Source organism: Enhydra lutris, unplaced genomic scaffold, assembly GCF_002288905.1.
Source record: "Enhydra lutris kenyoni isolate GAN:26980312 unplaced genomic scaffold, ASM228890v2 scaffoldscaffold16, whole genome shotgun sequence".
Lineage (NCBI taxonomy): Eukaryota > Metazoa > Chordata > Mammalia > Carnivora > Mustelidae > Enhydra > Enhydra lutris.
In genome coordinates this window covers 121,179-139,774 of record NW_019154100.1, presented here as the reverse complement: position 1 = coordinate 139,774, position 18,596 = coordinate 121,179, and the positions used below count along the sequence as shown (strand labels likewise).

The 18,596-nt window shown below is 35.9% G+C and overlaps 1 protein-coding gene across 3 annotated transcripts in view; it reads right to left on the bottom strand.

The window, feature by feature from the left end:
* Nucleotides 1-18,596, bottom strand: part of LOC111147344 (RUN domain containing 3B) — a 137,591-nt gene that overhangs the window by 98,955 nt on the left and 20,040 nt on the right. For all 3 annotated transcript variants that reach the window (XM_022503343.1, XM_022503344.1, XM_022503345.1), the window contains exon 2: nt 18,138-18,253. In XM_022503343.1, coding sequence (XP_022359051.1) covers nt 18,138-18,253 — 116 coding nt within the window. The remainder of the gene's footprint in view (nt 1-18,137; nt 18,254-18,596) is intronic.

Below are 18,596 nucleotides of genomic sequence, written 5' to 3'. Positions count from 1 at the left end.
CTTCAGGTCTTGGGTTCATCTTTAATCCATTTTGAGTTAACTTATTGTATACGGTATAAGAAAGTGGTCCAGTTTCATTCGTTAGCATGCGGCTGTCCAATTATTCTAATACCACTTAAGAAAGAGGCTGTCCTTTCCCCACTGTATATTCTTCTATATTGCTATAAGTTAATTGGCCATATATATGTGGGTTTATTTCTGGGCTCTCTATTCTGTTCCATTGATCTATGAGTCTATTTTCATGACAACACCATACTATTTGAATTAATATATCTTCATAAGATAGCTTGAAATCAGAGAGTGTGATGCCTTCAGTTTTGTTCTTTCTCAAGATGGCTTTAGCTATTTGGGCTCTTGCATGTTTCTGTACAAACTTCAGGACTGTTTACTTCCATGAAAAATGCCATTGGATAGGGATTACTTTGAATCTTAGATCGCTCTGAGTAGTACAGATGTTTTAACCATATTAATCCCTCCAATCCATTAACATAGAATATCTTTGCATTTATTTGTGTCTTCAATTTCTTTAATCTTCCAATCCATGAGCACAGAATATCTTTGCATTTATTTGTGTCTTCTTCAATTTCTTTCATTATTGCATTATAGTGTTCAGTATATAAGTCTTTCATCTCAATTAATTCCTGGGTATTATGCTTTTTGACTGTACATGATACTGTTTTCTTAATCTCTCTTTTCTGATAGTTCATTATTACTATAGAAATACAACAGATAGGGGCACATGGGTGGCTCAGTTAGTTAAGCATTTGCCTTCAGCTCAGGTCATGATCCCAGGGTTCTGGGATCAAGCCCTGCATCACATCGCTCAGCGGAGAGTCTGCTTCTTCCTCTCCTCTCAGCTCATGCTCTATTTTTGCCGCTCTCTCTCTCGCCAAAAAAAAAAAAAAAAAAAACCTTAAAAAAAAGAAATATAACAGATTTTTGTGTATTGATTTCATATCCTATTTCACTGTTATTATCAGTTCTAACAGTTTTTTTTTTTTAATGGAGCCTTTAGGGTTTTCTATATATAATGTCATGTCATTTGCAAATAGTGACCATTTTATTTCTTCCTTTCTAATATGGGTGCCTTTTATTTCTTTTTCTTGCCTAATTGCTCTGGTTAGAACTTCTAATACGATGCTGAAAAAAAGTGGTAAGAGTGAGCATTCCTGTCTTATTCCTTATATTAGAGGAAAAGCTTTAAGCTTTTCACTGTTGAATATGGGGTTAGCTGTGGGCTTGTCATATGTGGTCTTTATTATGTTGAAACATGTTCCCTCTATCTCCACTTCATTGATAATTTTTATTAAAATGGCTGTTGAATTTTGTCAAACACATCTGTGAGATAATCATGATTTTTATCTTTCATTTGTTAATGCAGTATATCACATTGACTGACTTGCAGATGTTATACCAGCTTTGCATCCCTGGAATAAATCTCACTTGATCATGGTATATAATACTTATAATGTATTGTTGAATTCAGTTTACTAATATTTAGTTGAGGATTTGTGCATCTATGTTCGTCAGGGATACTGGCCTTTAATTTTTTTTCTTGTGACATGTTCTATGATGTGTTTTTGTTTTTCATCAACTTAAAATAATTTGTAGTTTTCCTTGAGACTTCCTCTTTGACCCATGAGCTATTTACAAGTTTTTTTTTTTTAATTTCCAAATATTTGGTGATTTTTCAGATCTTTGTTTATAATTTCTACATTAGTTGTTTATAATCAGAAAAATACTTAAATGATTGCAATTCTCTTAAATTTGTTAAAGGTTTGTGGGTTATGACTCAAAATGAGATCTTATTGAATATTCTATTTGCCCTTGAAAAGAATATACATTCTGCAGTTATTGAACAAGTTATTTTATAAATGACAGTTAAGTCAGTTGGTTGATAATATTGTTCAGATCTTTTCTGTCCTTGATGTTTTTAGGTCTACTTGATCTATTATTATGAAAGGATTGCTGAAGGTGCCACATATAAATGTGGATTTTCTTTTTTTTTAAGATTTTATTTATTTATTTGACAGACAGAGATCACAAGTAGGCAGAGAGGCAGGCAGAGAGAGTGGGAAGCAGGCTCCCTGCTGAGCAGAGAGCCTGAGGTGGGGCTCGATCCCAGGACCCCAGGATCATGACCTGAGCCGAAGGCAGAGGCTTTAACCCACTGAGCCACCCAGGCGCCCCAAATGTGGATTTTCTCTTTTTTAGTTCTCTAGTCAGTTCAATCAGCCTTTGCTATCTGAAGCTCTGTTGTTTAGGATTTATCTTCTTGGCAAAGTGACCCTTTTTATTATATAAATATTCACATACAATCCCATCAATTTTCCTTACTGTGAACTCTACTTTGCCTAATGTTAAATATAGTCACTCCAACTTTCTTTCAATTAGTTTTTGCATGCAATATCTTTTTCTATCCTTTTACTTTTAACCTATTTGTATCACTATATCTAAAGTGGATTTCTTTATACATTGAGTCTATTCTTTTTTTACCCAATCTCTTTCAACTGACACAGCATTTATATGCATTAAATGCATTTACTAATATGGCTGGATTTAGGTTTACTATTTTATAGTTTTTTGTTTACCCCTTCATTTTTTCCTTCCTTCTTTTGGATCATTTGAATATTTTTAGCATTCCATTTTAATCTATTTATTGGCTTTTTGGCCAAATCTCTTAGTATTTTATAGTAACTACTTTAGCTCTTACAAAATAATACCTAATCTTTAACAGTCTACTTAGAGTTTTTATTTTACTATTTCAAGTGAAATAGACAACCATATTGGTCCCTTACTTTCTGCTTTTTAAATGTCACTTTTAGGGGCACATGGGTGGCTCAGTGGGTTAAGCCTCTGCCTTTGGCTCAGGTCATGATCTCAGGGTCCTGGGATTGAGCATCGCATCGCATCCCATCGCATCGCATCGCATCAGGCTTTCTGCTCAGCAGAGAGCCTGCTTCTGCCTCTCTCTCTGCCTACTTGTAGTCTCTGTCAAATAAATAAAATCTTAAAAAAAAAAAGTAACTTTTACATGAAAACATAAAATGTCCCAACAATTGTTGGTCATTTTCACTTTCAATAGTCATATGTTAAAGATCTTAAGAAGAGAAATAAAATCTGCTATTCAACTTCGATATTCACCAGTTCTATTGTTCTTTCTTAATTGATGAAGTTCCAAGTTTCCCTCTAGTATCATCTCCCTGTGTAAAGGGAAGAAGTTTCATTAGCACTCTTTTAGATCAGATCTTCTAGCAACAATTCTAGTTTTCCTTTATCTGAGTATTTACTTTGCCTTCATTCCTGAAGTACATTTCTATTGGATATAGAATTCTGAGTTTGCAGCTCTTTTCTCTTAGAACTTTAAAGATATTTTTCCACGGCTATTTGGTGTATCTTTTGCTATTGTCCAATAAGTCTTGGAAGCTCTGTTCTTCAGACTAGGTAATTTCTACTGACCTATTTTCAAATTCATAAATACCTCTACTATCTCCATTCTGCTATAGAGCTCCACATAGTATTTTCAGATATTGTGCTTCTGCATTCTAAAATTTACACCTGTTCTTTTTAAAAGTTTGTATTTCTCAATTCAGAACGTCTACTTTTTTTTACTCATTTTAAGAATGTTTACATCATGAAGCATGGTTATAATGGCTGCTATAATATCTTCAGTAATTACTCTCAGGATGGCATCTTCGTCTTCTTTTGAGAACTGGTCATATTTTCCTAGTTATTCATACATGAGGCAATTTTGGATTTTATACTAGATGTTTTTATATTATCTTTAAATTCTGAATTCTGTTAAAAATCCTTTGGAGTATGTTGATTTTTGTTGTGCTTTGTTTTGGGAGGCAATCAATCTGGTTAAATTCAGATAGCCAAGTTCTTTTTTGCCTTTTACCTGGGCAGAGATTTCAGTATAAGTTTATTTTGTAAAGACTTTGTTATGATTCTTTGGGTCTTTCCCATATAAACCTGACATTCTGGACCTTGGCAGTATCCTAGCTCTGTACTCAGAATCTTGGGTGTGAAGCCAGAACTCATGCTGCTCATTAGCATATAGAATTAGGACATTCTTCTCTCCAGCTTTCTCTTCCCTGATAAGGATCGTCTCAGGTCCTTCCTTTATTAATTTCTCTAGCCTGATGAAAGGTTTTTTCTTTTACCAGAACTTTTTTTTACCTCTTTCCCCCACTGTCAAACAGGTTTGGGCAACTTAAGCTGCACTTAGGTGGAAAGCAGCAAGGAAAAAGGAAAAAAAAATGGTTAAACTCCAACACTCTCTGACTCACAGAGGCTCTTTTTCCCTATTCTCTGGCCAAAAAAGAAGGTTACTGTTGGAGTTTTTGCTATCTGCATCCACAGGGCAAATAAGAATTGAGGCCCCCTGAGGTTAAAGCTAAGGATACAGGAGGGAAAAGAAATACACAGGACACGCTCTCCTATAAAAATTTCTCTTCAAATTTTGGTATCTTTCCTCAATCTGATGCTACTGTTTATTTTTCAATGTATACAAGTACTAGTTTTCTATATTCTGTCCAGAGTTTTTAGATGTAGTCAGTGGGAGAGTGGTATGGACTGAATTACTTCCCTCAAAAGTCATACACTGAAATCCTAACACCCAACATGATTATATAGGTAATTAAGGTTGAATGAGGTCATAAGGGTAGGGTCCTGATCTGATTGGACTAGTGTCTTTATAAGCAGGCACATCAGCAAACATTCTCTATTTCTCTCTGCCATGTGAGGACAAAGCAAGAAGGCGACCATCGATAAGCCAGGAAAAAAGTTCTCACCAGAATCACGATCAGCTAGTACCTTGATTTTGGACTTTCCAGCCTCCAGAACTGTCGGAAATAGATTTCTGTTGTTTAAGCCACCCAGTCTGTGGCATTTCGCTATAGCAACCTCACTATAACAGACAGTTTGGATCACAGTGGGCTTACTCCATCTTGGCTAGAACTGTAAATTCAGTTAGGTTTTTCCATTGCAATTTTTGAAGGCTATAACATGGTAAGGGTACAGTGTAGTAAAAGACATAAGATAAATAGAACCCATGCTCCCTGAAAAAGGATACAGTAGAAAAATAAGGGAAGTTTTCTTAGGAAATTTGCCAGAGATAAGAAGAATGAAATGAAAAGTTCAGAATGCAATAATAACAACAGAGGAAAGAGAAAAACCACCTGTAAGAAAAGCTTATTAAGAACCGGCTAGGGGCACCTGGGTGGCTCAGTGGGTTAAGCCTCTGCCTTCAGCTCAGGTCATGATCTTAGGGTCCTGGGATCGAGCCCCGCATCGGGCTCTCTGCTTAGCAGGGAGCCTGCTTCCTCCTCTCTCTCTCTGCCTGCCTCTCTGCCTACTTGTGATCTCTGTCAAATAAATGGATGAAATTAAAAAAAAAAAAAAAAAAAAAAAAAAAAAGAACCGGCTAGAGGGGTGCCTGAGTGGTATAGTCAGTTAAACATCTGACTCTTGTTTTCCCCTCAGGTCCTGATCCCAGGGTTGTGAGATCAATTCCAAGTTGAGTTCTGTGCTGAGACTCTCTCTCCCTCTCCACCTCCCCCCTTGATGTCTCTTTTAATCTAAAATAAATATTTTTAAAAATAGAGAGAGGGGGCGCCTGGGTGGCTCAGTGGGTTAAAGCCTCTGCCTTGGGCTCCGGTCATGATCCCAGGGTCCTGGGATCGGGCTCCACATCGGGCTCTCTGCTCAGCGGGTGCCTGCTTCCCATGCCCCCACCCCCGCACCTGCCTTTCTGCCTACTTGTGATCTCTGTCTGTCAAATAAATAAATAAAAATCTTAAAAAAGAGAGAGAGAGAGAAAAAAAAAACTGGCTAGAAAGAAAGGAATAAAAAGGAAGCAAGAATGTAGTGGAACTGGAAAATGAAATGACTAGTGAAATAAAAGCTTTAGTGAATAATAAGCAGGGGTGTACCTCATACTCAAGTAGGAAAGAACCTTGTAGACGCCTGCTTCTCCTTCTCCCTCCGCCCCTCCCCCTGCTCCTGCATGCTGTCTCTCTCAAATAATTTTTTTTTTTAAAAGGATCCTTGCATCCAAGGGAAAAAATAGGATTTTCACAATGGAAATAGGTGGATTTATATAAATAGAGGGACACAGGAAAAAGGGGTGTCTTAATTTAAAAAATATATTATATATTATATCACATAAACATTAACATATATAATAAAGTGATTTACATATTACAGTATATGTGATATATACTCTACTAATATATATACATGCCTGAGTATTTTTTTTTTGAGAGGTAGAAAGAGACTGAAGGGCAGAGGTAGAGGGAGAGAGAAAAATCTCCAGCAGACTACCTGCTGAATGCATAGCCCTATGTGGGGCTGATTCCAGGGACCCTGAGATCACAACCTGAGCTTAAATCAAGAGTCCAGCACTTAACTGACTGCACCACCCAGGCATCCCTGAGTATTTTTTAATGAAAAATATTTTTAATCATATCACAATAGGGACTATCTAAAAGGAACTAATGAACACTGAAAATCAGAGCCATAGTTGTTTTATTTCAATATTACATAATTTGCCCATTAAGTTTAGCTATTCACTCAAATCAACAACAAAGGGCAAGGATAATTTTCAAAGAAGAGAAGAGAAAGTTTTGGAGCTCTCCTTAGAGATAGCACTAATGTGTCTATGGAGTGGGAAACAATGAATTTTAGAAACATCCTCCTGCTACCTAACACAGAACAAAAGGAAAATTGGAAATGCCGGATAAAATATAACAAACACACTTTAAAATACAGTTGTGAGTTAAACAACTGACTCTTTGTTTTCCCTCAGGTCATGACCTCAGTATAGTGCAAGAGAGCCCTCCTCAGCTCCAGGCTCGACTGGAAGCCGGCTTCAGATTCTCTGCCTATCCCACCACTGTCAAATAAATAAATAAATCTTTAAAAAATTAAAATAAAATACAGTTAGCACATGAAAAAAATCACAGAAATTCTTAAGAAGCCAAAAATGATAAATAAACAGTAAATAAGGGAATCTATAAAAACCCTAAAACTGAATATACCAAAATAGACTCAAAATATAGAAATCAAAAATAGATCTATAAGAGTAACTTGATCCATCAGAATAATAAGTTTCAATTTTTTTTTTATTTAATTTTATTTTTTATAAACATATATTTTTATCCCCAGGGATACAGTTCTGTGAATCGCCAGGTTTACACACTTCACAGCACTCACCATAGCACATACCCTCCCCAATGTCCATAATCCCACCCCCGCTCTCCCAACCCCCCTCCCCCCATCAACCCTCAGTTTGTTTTGTGAGATTAAGAGTCACTTATGGTTTGTCTCCCTCCCAATCCCATCTTGTTTCATTTACTCTTCTCCTACCCCCTTAACCCCCCATGTTGCATCTCCTCTCCCTCATATCAGGGAGATCATATGATAGTTGTCTTTCTCCGATTGACTTATTTCGCTAAGCATGATACCCTCTAGTTCCATCCACGTCGTCGCAAATGGCAAATTTTGTTTCTTTTGATGGCTGCATAGTATTCCATCGTGTATATATACTACATCTTCTTTATCCATTCATCTGTTGATGGACATCTAGGTTCTTTCCATAGTTTGACTATTGTAGACATTGCTGCTATAAACATTCGGGTGCACGTGCCCCTTCGGATCACTACGTTTGTATCTTTAGGGTAAATACCCAGCAGTGCAATTGCTGGGTCATAGGGTAGTTCTATTTTCAACATTTTGAGGAACCTCCATGCTGTTTTCCAGAGCGGTTGCACCAGCTTGCATTCCCACCAACAGTGTAGGAGGGTTCCCCTTTCACCGCATCCTCGCCAGCATCTCTCATTTCCTGACTTGTTACTTTTAGCCATTCTGACTGGTGGGAGGTGATATCTCATTGTGGTTTTGATTTGTATTTCCCTGATGCCAAGTGATGTGGAGCACTTTTTCATGTGTCTGTTGGCCATCTGGATGTCTTCTTTGCAGAAATGTCTGTTCATGTCTTCTGCCCATTTCTTGATTGGATTATTTGTTCTTTGGGTGTTGAGTTTGCTAAGTTCTTTATAGATTTTGGACACTAGCCCTTTATCTGATATGTCGTTTGCAAATATCTTCTCCCATTCTGTCAGTTGTCTTTTGGTTTTGTTCACTGTTTCCTTTGCTGTGCAAAAGCTTTTGATCTTGATAAAATCCCAATAGTTCATTTTTGCCCTCGCTTCCCTTGCCTTTGGCGATGTTCCTAGGAAGATGTTGCTGCGGCTGAGGTCGAAGAGGTTGCTGCCTGTGTTCTCCTCAAGGATTTTGATGGATTCCTTTCTCACATTGAGGTCCTTCATCCATTTTGAGTCTATTTTCGTGTGTGGTGTAAGGAAATGATCCAATTTCATTTTTCTGCATGTGGCTGTCCAATTTTCCCAACACCATTTGTTGAAGAAGCTGTCTTTTTTCCATTGGACATTCTTTCTTGCTTTGTCGAAGATTAGTTGACCATAGAGTTGAGGGTCTATTTCTGGGCTCTCTATTCTGTTCCATTGATCTATGTGTCTGTTTTTGTGCCAGTACCATGCTGTCTTGATGATGACAGCTTTGTAATAGAGCTTGAAGTCCGGAATTCTGATGCCACCGACTTTGGCTTTCTTTTTCAATATTCCTTTGGCTATTTGAGGTCTTTTCTGGTTCCATATAAATTTTAGGATTATTTGTTCCATTTCTTTGAAAAAAATGGATGGTACTTTGATAGGAATTGCATTAAATGTGTAGATTGCTTTAGGTAGCATAGACATTTTCACAATATTTATTCTTCCAATCCAGGAGCATGGAACATTTTTCCATTTCTTTGTGTCTTCCTCAATTTCTTTCATGAGTACTTTATAGTTTTCTGTGTATAGATTCTTAGCCTCTTTGGTTAGGTTTATTCCTAGGTATCTTATAGTTTTGGGTGCAATTGTAAATGGGATTGACTCCTTAATTTCTCTTTCTTCTGTCTTGTTGTTGGTGTAGAGAAATGCAACTGATTTCTGTGCATTGATTTTATATCCTGACACTTTACTGAATTCCTGTACAAGTTCTAGCAGTTTTGGAGTGGAGTCTTTTGGGTTTTCCACATATAGTAACATATCATCTGCGAAGAGTGATAGTTTGACTTCTTCTTTGCCTATTTGGATGCCTTTAATTTCCTTTTGTTGTCTGATTGCTGAGGCTAGGACTTCTAGTACTATGTTGAATAGCAGTGGTGATAACGGACATCCCTGCCGTGTTCCTGACCTTAGCGGAAAAGCTTTCAGTTTTTCTCCATTGAGAATAAGTTTCAAATTTTTAAAGTATTAATAGATCAAGCTGTCAAAAATGTAAATATACTCCAGGAACATAATCAGTAATAAGAGAATACACATTCTTCTCAAGATGAATCATTTATTAGAACTAACCATAAGCTAAGCCATTAAGCAGAACTTACAGATTTCAAAAAATCTGCCATAAAGACCAAATTCTTTGACAATTCTGTTAACATAGAAGTAAAAATGAAAAGGTAAAATTCTTGTTTCCAGTAACATTAAAAATTAACTTCTAAATAACACATAAGCCAAAAAAGGAATAAAAATGAAAAGTAAAATTTACCTAAAAATCAATATGGATAAAAATATTATATATCCCAACTTGCACATGTAACTTAAGCATTACTTGGAGAGAAGTTTGAAAAATAATCTGCTAGGGGCACCTGGGTGGCTCAGTGGGTTAAACCTCTGACTTCCGCTCAGGTCATGATCTCAGGGTCCTGGGATCAAGCCCCACATCTCTGCTCAGCAGGAGCCTGCTTCCTCCTCTCTGCCTGTCTCTTTGCCTACTTGTGATCTCTGTTTGTCAAATAAATAAATAAAATCTTTAAAAAAAAAAAAGAAAGAAAAAGAAAAAGAATCTGCTAGGAGCCCAACATAACAAAATAAACTCAAAGAAAATGTAACAGAAGAAATGATATGATTAGCATACATATATGATCAAAAAAGCCATAAGTTAATTACCTGAAAGACTAATCAAATTAACAAATCTTTGGCAATATTGTTTATGAAAAAAAGGGGAAAAAGAAATAATATTAGAAATGCAAAAGGGAACCAACTGGCCAACAACTACATGGAAGATAATAGCACCAGGTATCCACTAATGGAAATTTCATTCCTTCACAACAACGTAAAAGAAACACATCAAATCCTTCAGAAGAGGGGAAAGATGGTTCACAAATAATGAGGGTAAGGAATAAATTTAAAAAAAAAAAACAGAATCTTAGTTTTAAAAAATTGTTACAAGGATGAACATGTGCCATAAGTTTTAGTCTTTCCGTCTCTTCAGTGAGCTTCAACTTTCTAAAATCATTTAAATTAATTTAACTATTTAAAATGTGGCATATTGAAAGGGAAAAGTGCAACTAACTAGGCATTAAACAATTAAGAGGGCACAGAAAAGAAAAAACTGATAGTGGAAAGAACAGAGATGAGAAGTCATCAACAACCTGAAGAGATCTATAAGCACATACATACCCTACTTGGCCCAGGATTTTTACTGGCAAAATCTAACAACAATTCCAAATTAATAGAAAATTCTTACAAGGAATTAAAAAAATAAAACGCCTCTGATTCATTTAGTGAAAATAATATAATCTTGATAACCAAACAAGTACAAAACAGAGAGATTACACAGAACAAAAACTCCTACGGTATTAACAAACTAAATCCTAAATCTGGCCAAGTATATTAAAATAATACATGAGGGGCATCTGGGTGGCTCAGTGGGTTAAGCCTCTGCCTTCGGCTCAGGTCATGATCTTAGGGTCCTGGGATCGAGCCCCACATCTGGCTCTCTGCTTGGCGGGGAGCCTGCTTCCCCCTCTCTCTCTGCCTGCCTCTCAGCCCACTTGTGATCTCTGTCTCTCTGTAAAATAAGTGAAATCTTTAAAAAAAAAAAAAAAAAGATTTAAAACAATACATGAGGCTCAAGCTGGATTTATCCCAAGAATATACGGATGATTTAACATTAGGAAAACCATTTGTGTAAACCTTCATATTAAAAAATTAAAGGAGAATTCTAGTTCCAGATAAGATAAAGTAGATGCACTTTCTTTTTCCTAAATGCAAATACAAACTCTTGATATTACATATAAAACAAGTATGAGAATACTCTGAAGATGGAGAATAAAAGGAAGACTGGCCAGGGACTCTGGAAGCCAAGAAATGACACAGCAGGTAAGTTTCCTTGTCTTTTAATCCCAGACTCTGCTAGACACATTAGCAACCTGAAATAGGCTGGCCTTCTCTTGAGTGTTCTCAGTTTTATTTAACGGTGGAAAACAAAACTTTAACAGTCTAATGTGGTTCTAATCTTTTGTAGGGGAATATTTAAAGCAATTATATGTATTTTTAAAAGTTTTTTATTTTAATTCCAGTATAGTTAACATACAGTGTTATATTAGTTTCAGGTGTACAATACAGTGATTCCACAATTCTATATACTATTAAGTGCTCGTCATGAGAAGTACACTCTTAATTCACCCACGACCATTTCCTCTCTGGTAACTACCTGCTTGTTCTCTGTAGATAGTTAAAGTCTATTTCTTGGTTTGTCTCTTTGTTTTTCCTTTGTTCACTTGTTTTCTTTGTTAAATTTCACCTGAGTGTTATCATATAGTATTTGTCTTTCCCTTATTTTATTTAGCATCATACGCTCTAGGTCCATCCATGTTTTTGCAAATGGCAAGATTTCTTTTCTTTTCTTTTTTTTAAGAGAGGTAGTGATAGCTTGAGCACAGGTGAGGGCAGGGGGAGGGGCACAGGGAGAAAGAAAATCCTAAGTAGGCTCCAGGCTCAGTGTGGGGCCCGGGTGGGGCTCACTCTCACTAATGCTGAGATCATGACCTAAGCTGAAATTGAGATGGACGCTTAACCAACTGAACCACCCAGGCATCCCATTTTTGGTATGGTTAAATAATATCCAGAGCGTGCGCGCTCACACGTGTGTGTGTGCAGGGCATATTTTAAAGAAGATTTTATTGGGTGCCTGGGTGGCTTAGTTGGTTGTGTGGCTGCCTTCAGCTCAGGTCATGATCCCGGAGTCCTGGGATCGAGTCCCACATCAGGCTCCCAGCTCCATGGGGAGTCTGCTTCTCCCTCTGACCTCCCCTCTCATGCTCTCTCACTCTGTCTCTCTCTCTTTCTCAAATAAATAAAGAAATAAAATCTTTAAAAAAAAAGATTTTATTTCTTTGTCAGAGAGAGAAAGAGAGAGAGAAATAGAGAGCAAGCACAAGAAGAGGGAGCAACAGGCAGAGGGAAAAGCAGGCTCCACTCTGTGCAAGGAGCCTGATGCAGGACTCAATCCCAGGATCCTGGGATCATGACCTGAGCTAAAGGCAGATGCTTAACTGACTGAGCCACCAAGGTGTCCTAATGTACCACATTTTCTTTATCCATTCATATATTGATGAACACCAGCTCCTTCCATAATTTGGCTATTGTAAATGATGTTACAATAAGCACAGGGATACAAATATCCTTTCAAATTACTGTGTTTGTATTCTTTGGATAAATACCCAGTAGTGTGATTACTGGATTATAGGTGTAGTTCTATTTTTATTTTATTTTTTTCTATTTTTAATTTTTTAAAGCAACTATATTATCAATGGAGGAGAAATGAGGGAAATGAAGAAAAGTATGGCTTTTAAATTTAAGCCTGGAAAATGATGGACATTCATAGACTGTGATAAATTAGGGATATACAAAGTAGTACCTGGAGCAACCACTAAAAAATGTATACAAAGAGATGTACTCAGAAACAATATAGATAGACAAAAATGGAATTCTAAAAACCATCCACGTAACCCACAGGAAGACAAGAAAAGGAAAACAGAAAAATCAAAACCAGAGAGAACAGAAAACTAAAAATTAAAATGGAAAGTCTATTGTATTTACCATGCTCTTTCTTGCTTCTTTTATCATCTCATTTCTGCTTGAAGATAGTTCTTTGCTCAGTCTACTGGCAAAAAATTCCTTAGTTTTCCTTGATTTGAGAATGTCTAGATTTTCCCTTTATTACTGAAGGATAATTCTGCTGGATAAAGGAGTCTGTGTTGGCACTTTTCTCTTAGCACTTGAAAGAAGTGCTTCCATGGTTTCTGATGAGAGATCTGCTATCATTCAAATTGTTTTCCCCTTACAGATAGAGTGTATTTCTCCTGCTACTTTCAACATTTTCTCTTTGTCTTTATTTCTCAAAAGTTTAATTATAATATGTCTTGGCATGAATTTCTTTGGATTTGTATTATGATTCACTCAGTTTTTCAAATCTATATGTTTACATCTCTTGACAAATTTGGGAAATTTTCAGTTATATATTTTTAGCTCATTTTCAGTCCCTTCCTCTTTCTCTTCTTAGAGATACTTGAATGAAAAGAGTTAGATCTTTTGTTATAGTCCCACAGGTCCCTGCAGGTCTATTTATTTTCTTTAAGTCCACTTTTAAATTTTGGATTATTTTTAGTCTTTGTGGTTTAGATATGTTTCTGTCTTCTAGTTCACTGATTTCTCTGTCCCCTCCATCTTCCTGTTGAGCCTATCCATTGAGTTTTTTATTTTGGTTTTGTATTTCTCAGTAACAAAATTTCTATTTAGTTCTTTCTTGTATCTTCTATATCTTTGGTGAAGTTATCTACTTTTTCATTTGTCTCAAGAATGTTTGTAACTGCTCACTAAAGCATTTTTATCATGACCAAACTTATGATTTTTGTCATTAATACTTAGTATCTCTGTCATCTCAGTGTTGATAACTATTGATTGTCTTTTATCATTCAATTTGAGATCTTCCTAGTTCTTGGTATGATGAGTCATCTTCAAATGAAACCTGGACATGTTTATTTTGTAAGTCTCAGGACCTTATTTAAAACTTCTCTTTTCACTGGCTCTCTATGACAGTTCTAGCAGTGGAAGGGAAGAAGAAAGGGGCACAACTTCATTACTGTCAAGTGGAGGAAGAAGTCCACTTTTCCCAGTTGGCCTCCACTGACATTTGAGTGTGGGGAGTCCTCATTGCTGCTGGGTAGAGGTGGGAGTCCAGGCTTTCTACATGGTCTCCATTGACAATGAACTGGGAGTAGCCTTGTTACTGCTGGGTGATGGTGAAAGACTTAAGTCTCCAACAGGTCTCTTCTGATCAGCCTCAAGATGGCAGGGAGATGACCCCTCATTACTGCTGGGTAGAAATGGAAGTCCAGGTTCTTTATTAACATGGTGGGAGTGGAAGTTAAATGGGAAGGGAAGGCTCACAACCAGCCAGAAGGGAAGAAGTCCCAGTTCTCTGCTTGGCCTTCTCTGATACCACACTGATGGTGGTGGTGGGACAGTGTTACATCTCATGAGGACAGAAAGTTCTAAGTTCTCCATTTAGCTTTTTTTGGCCTGGGTGGGAGTGGTACTACCCTTTTCCTGTGTCATTTGGCTGGAGGAGGGAAATGTCTAAAAGTAATCCACCTTGGGCTGCCTGGGTGACTTGGTTAAGCATCTGACTCTTGGTTTCAGCTCAGGTCATGATATTGGGGTCTTGAGATTGAGCCCTATGTTGGGCTCCATGCTCAGTGTATAGAGTCTGCTTGAGATTCTCTCTCCCTCTCCCTTTGTACCTCCTGCTTGTGCTCTCTAAAATAAATAAATAAATCTTTAAAAAAATTAAAAGTAAAAGCTCTTTGCCTTGCTTTCTGTACCTGCTGTTGTTTATAGTCTACTGGCTTATTCAGTCTTGGATATACAAGACAAGCAGAAAATCAAAGAACCCATCAAGTCATTCCCAAAGTCATACAGTCCCTAGAAAGTCTCCCTTCTTCTCTCTACCTTTTGGAGTTTTCTTTTATTTGTTTTATATAATAATGTCCAGGGTTTTAGATATACTTAGTGAGAGATATAGGGAAAAGTATCTCCTCTTCATCTTTAGAAGTTCTCCTAAATTTCTTTTTTAGAGCCAGCTCCTCCATCTCTAAAGTGGATGACAAAGTAAATAATACTATATTTATCCCTATCAAACTTGTACACAGGCAACTTACTAGAGTACTAACTAAAACATTAGATAAGGAATAGTTCAATTTTTTAAAAACTATGGGATTTGACTCAGTCTTAATTTCAATGTAAACCCAAAGTGTGATATGGGAATCAAAAGTCAGTGTAATCTTAAGTTCTGAACTAATACAGAGTTCACCTCTCTGAAACCCTTTACTCAGCTTTTAGTATCAGATTTTAAGAGCAATACTAATAAACCATTGATAAACCAGAAGAAAAAGAAAGTGGTGGTTCCAGAACATTAAAGGAACTAGAGATACATTACCTAGAAAAAGGGGGACTAAGGAGAAAGGATTCTATAATAGCAAGGTTTTAATATTTATTAGGCTCAAAACTGGAAAATTGTGACCGAAAATAGATCAAAGCAGAGTCAGATAGGTTGGCTTTATTTACATAAGATTTTTCTATCAATCTAAACTGCTCCAAAATGTGATAAACTGCCTTATTATTCTAAGTTCCCACACATCAGAAGTATTAAAACCAAGATTATATGTCCACCAGTCACAAATATTGTTGAGTGGATTGCTTCAAGACAGAGCCTAGAATAATTTTTAATCTGTGACTCACGGCGCTACCTGAAGTGGCGGTATAGGGTTGTAGGGTGGGGTACAATGGCTGCTGAGCAGGTAAAATGCCCAATTTCCCCAATCTGCTTAGACAAGACATTCCACTTATATACCCAGCATCTGCAGTTGCTTTCTATTAGGGCAGGTGCAGATGGGGTGGAGAGAAAGATGATACTTTAAAAAAAAGAAAAGTCCAAAAATTAGGTAGGATCTGAACTGAGGTCTCTTTGAATTCTATATTTTGTGATTAGTTCCTAGTTCTCAGCTATATTCCAGAAAAGTAAGATTATCACTTTATTGAACAGTAACTGTAAACAGGATAATGTATGTCATTTTAAAAGCTTCCTTTCAAAAAATTAGGGGACTTTTAAAATGAATAAAGAAATAACTGTTTCGAGTTTTCTACTTTACCTGTATCAATACAGCTTATTTTGTGCCCGGAGGTGGACTTTATCTTTCTCCAAAAAATTTAATATCTAAACTAAATGTCCTTTTATTAAAAAAAAAAAAGTAGCTGGCAAAAAGTAAATCTCACAAACCCACAAAGTTATACATTTTAAATTTGTACTTCTATAAAGGCAAACCTTGGAAAAATTAGTAGTTATATACTAAATTTTGGTGTACTATCAAAATAATTATATAACTTCTCCAAATGTAAAAGCAATTTGTTATATGCTAGAATACTAAAATAACATATGGAAGTCTGTAGACGCTTGAGTCTTTAAAATACTTCATCTCAAAAGTTAAAGATCATTGCGTGATTCATATCTATACCAGTCACAGTGACCATATTTTAATCTACAGGAATTTTTTTTAAAAAATGTATTTTAAATAATTAATTTTACTAAGCTTAAAAAGGTAACATAAATTTCACTGTCTCATCATTCTTACTGTCTTAGTCATACTAGTGGAATTCTTATCCATGAATCAACCAGGGATTCTATTTTCAACGTGGTAATTCACTGGCTTCTCAGAAATGACACTTAAGTAATTCCAAAGGTCTATCATCTAGACTTTGCTGAGGCAGGATTCAGAAGATGGCAGGCTAGGGTGCAGGAGGGGTCCATGTATGTGGTCATGAGCCTGCCCAATCACTTTGCATGGATATCTCAACATGGTCTGTTTTCTTCTGATAGCTGCTTATGTATTTTGTGAGGAAATCATATGCTAAATGGTATACTGAATCAAAGGAACTGAAGTATTATGATAAAATATTTGTAAACATTAAAGTACATCAAGGTCTACTGTGTTGCATGTGTTTTTTTAATCATGTATTATTTATAAATTTATATGTAAAAATTTTAAATATTACACCACACAATATAGTAACCCAAACAATATGTCAAAATACTCTCCTATCCTTTGCTTTTATAAAAACTTATTTTCTTATAAAAGGTAAAATTAATGGCAGAAATTTTAGGAAATACAGGACAGCAAAAACAAAAATGTAACTTTTTAAATGCAAAAATAACAAACTTTTAACAGAAAAGCATCAGTGATTTTATGGACCTCATTTTAAATTGCAAAGGGCTGACTGAATCCAGATTTTGTTTTCCCAGCAAAGGGCTGACTGAACCCTTTGATATAGGTCCAGAGGACTGCTCAACTGATATAAACATTTAGGAGTAAAGCTTGAGGCTTTTGGCATCATAAACTACAGAAAAGAATTATCCTTTATCTTAAATTTGAGATTCTAATAAGTTATATTACCAAAGCAGACTACTGATTTAAAACTGTACCATTAGGATAGTAAAGATAATAAAAAGTTAAGTGAAAACAATCTGATGATCAAATTTCCTTTAGGAAGACCAAGGTAATGGAATTAATGTAATAAGGTTATTATTTATTACTACTAAGTGTTATGTTGCATAATATTTCTTCGTGTTATCATCTGTATTTTACAGGTATTTTTAAAGTAAACATATTTCATAAATCTGAGAGACCACAGCTCCCATCTTACCTTTTAAGTTTTAAGAGATTTATCTTTCTAATGTAAATATATTTACTGATTTATTTTAAAACCATAATTGAGCACATTTTTCACATACCTCTTTTAACTATTTATGGTGAAAAGTTTTTCAAAGATTCTGAAGTTTAATGAAGTGGAGATTAAGCAAAAAACTTAATGCCTGGATGCTTCTTTGTAAGTTGGTTAAAATACCATCTAGTAACCTTCAAAGATGCGCTACTTTTTAATTTAAGCTTCCATTTTAGTTACTTACAGAAAGTGACTCTGCTCCATGTATGTGACACTTAATGCATTCAACACTTTTAATGCACCCTGGAAACAGGCATAAATTGGAGAACAGAAATTCATTTCCAGGAACAAAGGATAGGTCAAAAGACTAGGCATTCTAAAATCAGTTTTATGTTTCTCAAGATGCAATATGGCTATTATCTAAATCATACCAGACTGGATGGATTCTGAAATTTCAAGCTTATAAAAAAGAAAGTTGTTGTGAGACTAAAAATACATTGATTCTGTTACCTTTTAGCCGGTGACTTAGAATCTGTTCCAAAATAGCTGCAAAATTGTTAAATTCAGGAGAAGAATCATCAATTGTCTCAAAGCAGGACCGATCAATCAGGGTCTTCACAGAAAACCTGTGAAAGAAAGAGTTGATTCATTCACCTAAGTAGGAAAAATGGAAAGAAAACAATTTGGGGAAGTATTATAGATACTTCATAAGTATTATGTATACTGAAAACTCTACTTATTCAAATTTTCTCTATGAATAGAAAATTTTACATAGATACCAGTCTTTCAGTTACATACTTCCTATCTATTGAACACAATAAGACTTAGGAATAGCTCATGGTCTTCACGGACATTAAAATCAGAATTTGAAAAAGACCTAAATTATTAAATCCAAAAACTCAAAAGCTACCCTATAGCTTATAAGAAATTTAAGTGTCAGACCCAAATGCTTTTAAGAGTTTTAGAGCA